The sequence below is a fragment of the Oncorhynchus masou genome, chromosome 20 (genome assembly GCF_036934945.1).
Source record: "Oncorhynchus masou masou isolate Uvic2021 chromosome 20, UVic_Omas_1.1, whole genome shotgun sequence".
Classification (NCBI taxonomy): Eukaryota; Metazoa; Chordata; class Actinopteri; order Salmoniformes; family Salmonidae; genus Oncorhynchus; species Oncorhynchus masou.
Window position 1 is genome coordinate 22,313,000 of NC_088231.1, and position 1,830 is coordinate 22,314,829.

The window sequence follows — 1,830 nt, forward strand, 5'->3', positions numbered from 1 at the left end:
GAGCACAATGAACAGAGAAATACAAGACAACCTTTCCCCTACAGAGGAGTTATCCTTCCCTTTAACCCCCAATGCAGGCCAGTTTTCCAACCCTGAGGTGGTAGAGGAGGGGCTGATTAAAGGGAATGGAACAGAACAATGAACAGAGAAATACAAGACAAACTTTCCCCTACAGAGGAGTTATCCTTCCCTTTAACCCCCAACGCAGGCCAGTTTTCCGACCCTGAGGTGGTAGACGAGGGGCTGATTAAAGCTACCCAACATGCTGAAGGATTTCCCTGATGATCGTATGAGTGTAGTTCAGCATCAAGGTCAGCAGGATGATGTGTACGGTACAGGAGCCTCTCTTCTTCATCAGTTTCCCTCCCTTCTATACCTCTGCCCAGGGGTTTCCACCTACAGTAAGCTTTGAAGGTGTTCAAAACAAGATGACACTCATCTAGAAGAAATCAGACTGATCATTTCTTTGCCAGTGGGCAAACGTACAAAATCAGCAGGGGATCAAATACTTCCTTCCCCTCACTGTAGGCACATTCTCTCATAATGCATTGACATTTGAATTGATGTGCACCTGTCATTCAAAAAGCCATCATTTATGTCAGGGGAGTCCATGTTTATTCCTGTGTGGATGGAGCCTAATGGCCTTCTAGGATTTTGCACTGAAAAGGCTACAGTATTGCATAACAATGACACCATTAGCCATGTCTCATGCACAGTCACTCCCCATACATTAAATATCAGAACGAAATCTTAGTGCCATATAAAGACTCTACATTCTTGGACATAATTAATGATATTTAACCATGGACTCAGGGAATATAATTCATAAATGCATCGTGAGCTTAGTTCAACTTTCACACCCTATCAGAACCAAAACTAAGTTGGTTGAACTCCTTTGTTTGTAAACAACATAAATGTAAAAAAACATTGTACAGCCTCATCATTTGAGAGTTTCTCCATCACCATCCCTCAGCTTTATACCAAAACAGGGATAGTGAATCCACTTTGTTGTTGATTGAACTGCACATTGCCCTTTCCACATCAACTTTATTGCTAACAAGCTATATCTCAAAAAATTATTTTGCTACTTGCCAACAAATTAAAATAATACCAACTATTTATTAAACAAAACATTACACCACATTTCAACGCCTTTGCCGTTTCTATGAATATTTAAACTACAGTTGCAAGCACTAAGAAGTTAGGCTGCACCTCGGAATTGACAGAACAATTTTAATTCAAATAGTATTTAACACATTGTCTCAGAGTGATAGTTTCTCACATAAACCTGTTCTTTTAGTGCCCACAACTGTATGTCTAACATGTCTCTGGCCCTCTACGGCATGGCAGCCTTCCCTCTCTGTAGAGGTGCATCAGGGGTGAGACCATGACACTGAAGATGTTAACAATCAGCAACATGGGGAAGACATTGCAGTAGTTGTCAAGACTGGATGACTCGATGGCCCAACCAACAACCACCGTGATGGAGCTTGCCAAGATAATAACCAGGTTGGTTAAGATGATCCCAAAAGCTCTAACCTTATGTGGATCTGTCTTTCCCTGTTTCTGCTCTCCCCCTCTGCCTCCCTCTACCTCTCCTGGACCAGGCTGCTTCAGCACACGCAGGATGAAGAAGCAGCAGAGAGAAATGATGGCCAACCCAAGGCAATAGACACCAATGAGCACATAATCTGAGGTTTCTTCAAAATACAAAAAAAGGCTACTTGCGTAAGCAAGTGTCAACACCCAGACCATGGTTGAACACGCCACCCTGTATCTCCGGAGTCTGTACTTGAGGAAAGCCACAGGTTGGGCCACCGCCAGGTATCT

General features: G+C 43.0%; 1 protein-coding gene across 1 annotated transcript in view; it reads left to right on the forward strand.

Annotated features, from left to right (window-relative positions):
- LOC135506589 (uncharacterized) overlaps positions 1-1,391 on the forward strand; it is a 6,413-nt gene extending 5,022 nt beyond the window's left edge. The window contains exon 8 of the mRNA XM_064925924.1: positions 1,301-1,391. Within this exon, the coding sequence (XP_064781996.1) occupies positions 1,301-1,391 (91 nt within the window). The remainder of the gene's footprint in view (positions 1-1,300) is intronic.
- The last annotated feature ends 439 nt before the right edge of the window (positions 1,392-1,830 follow it).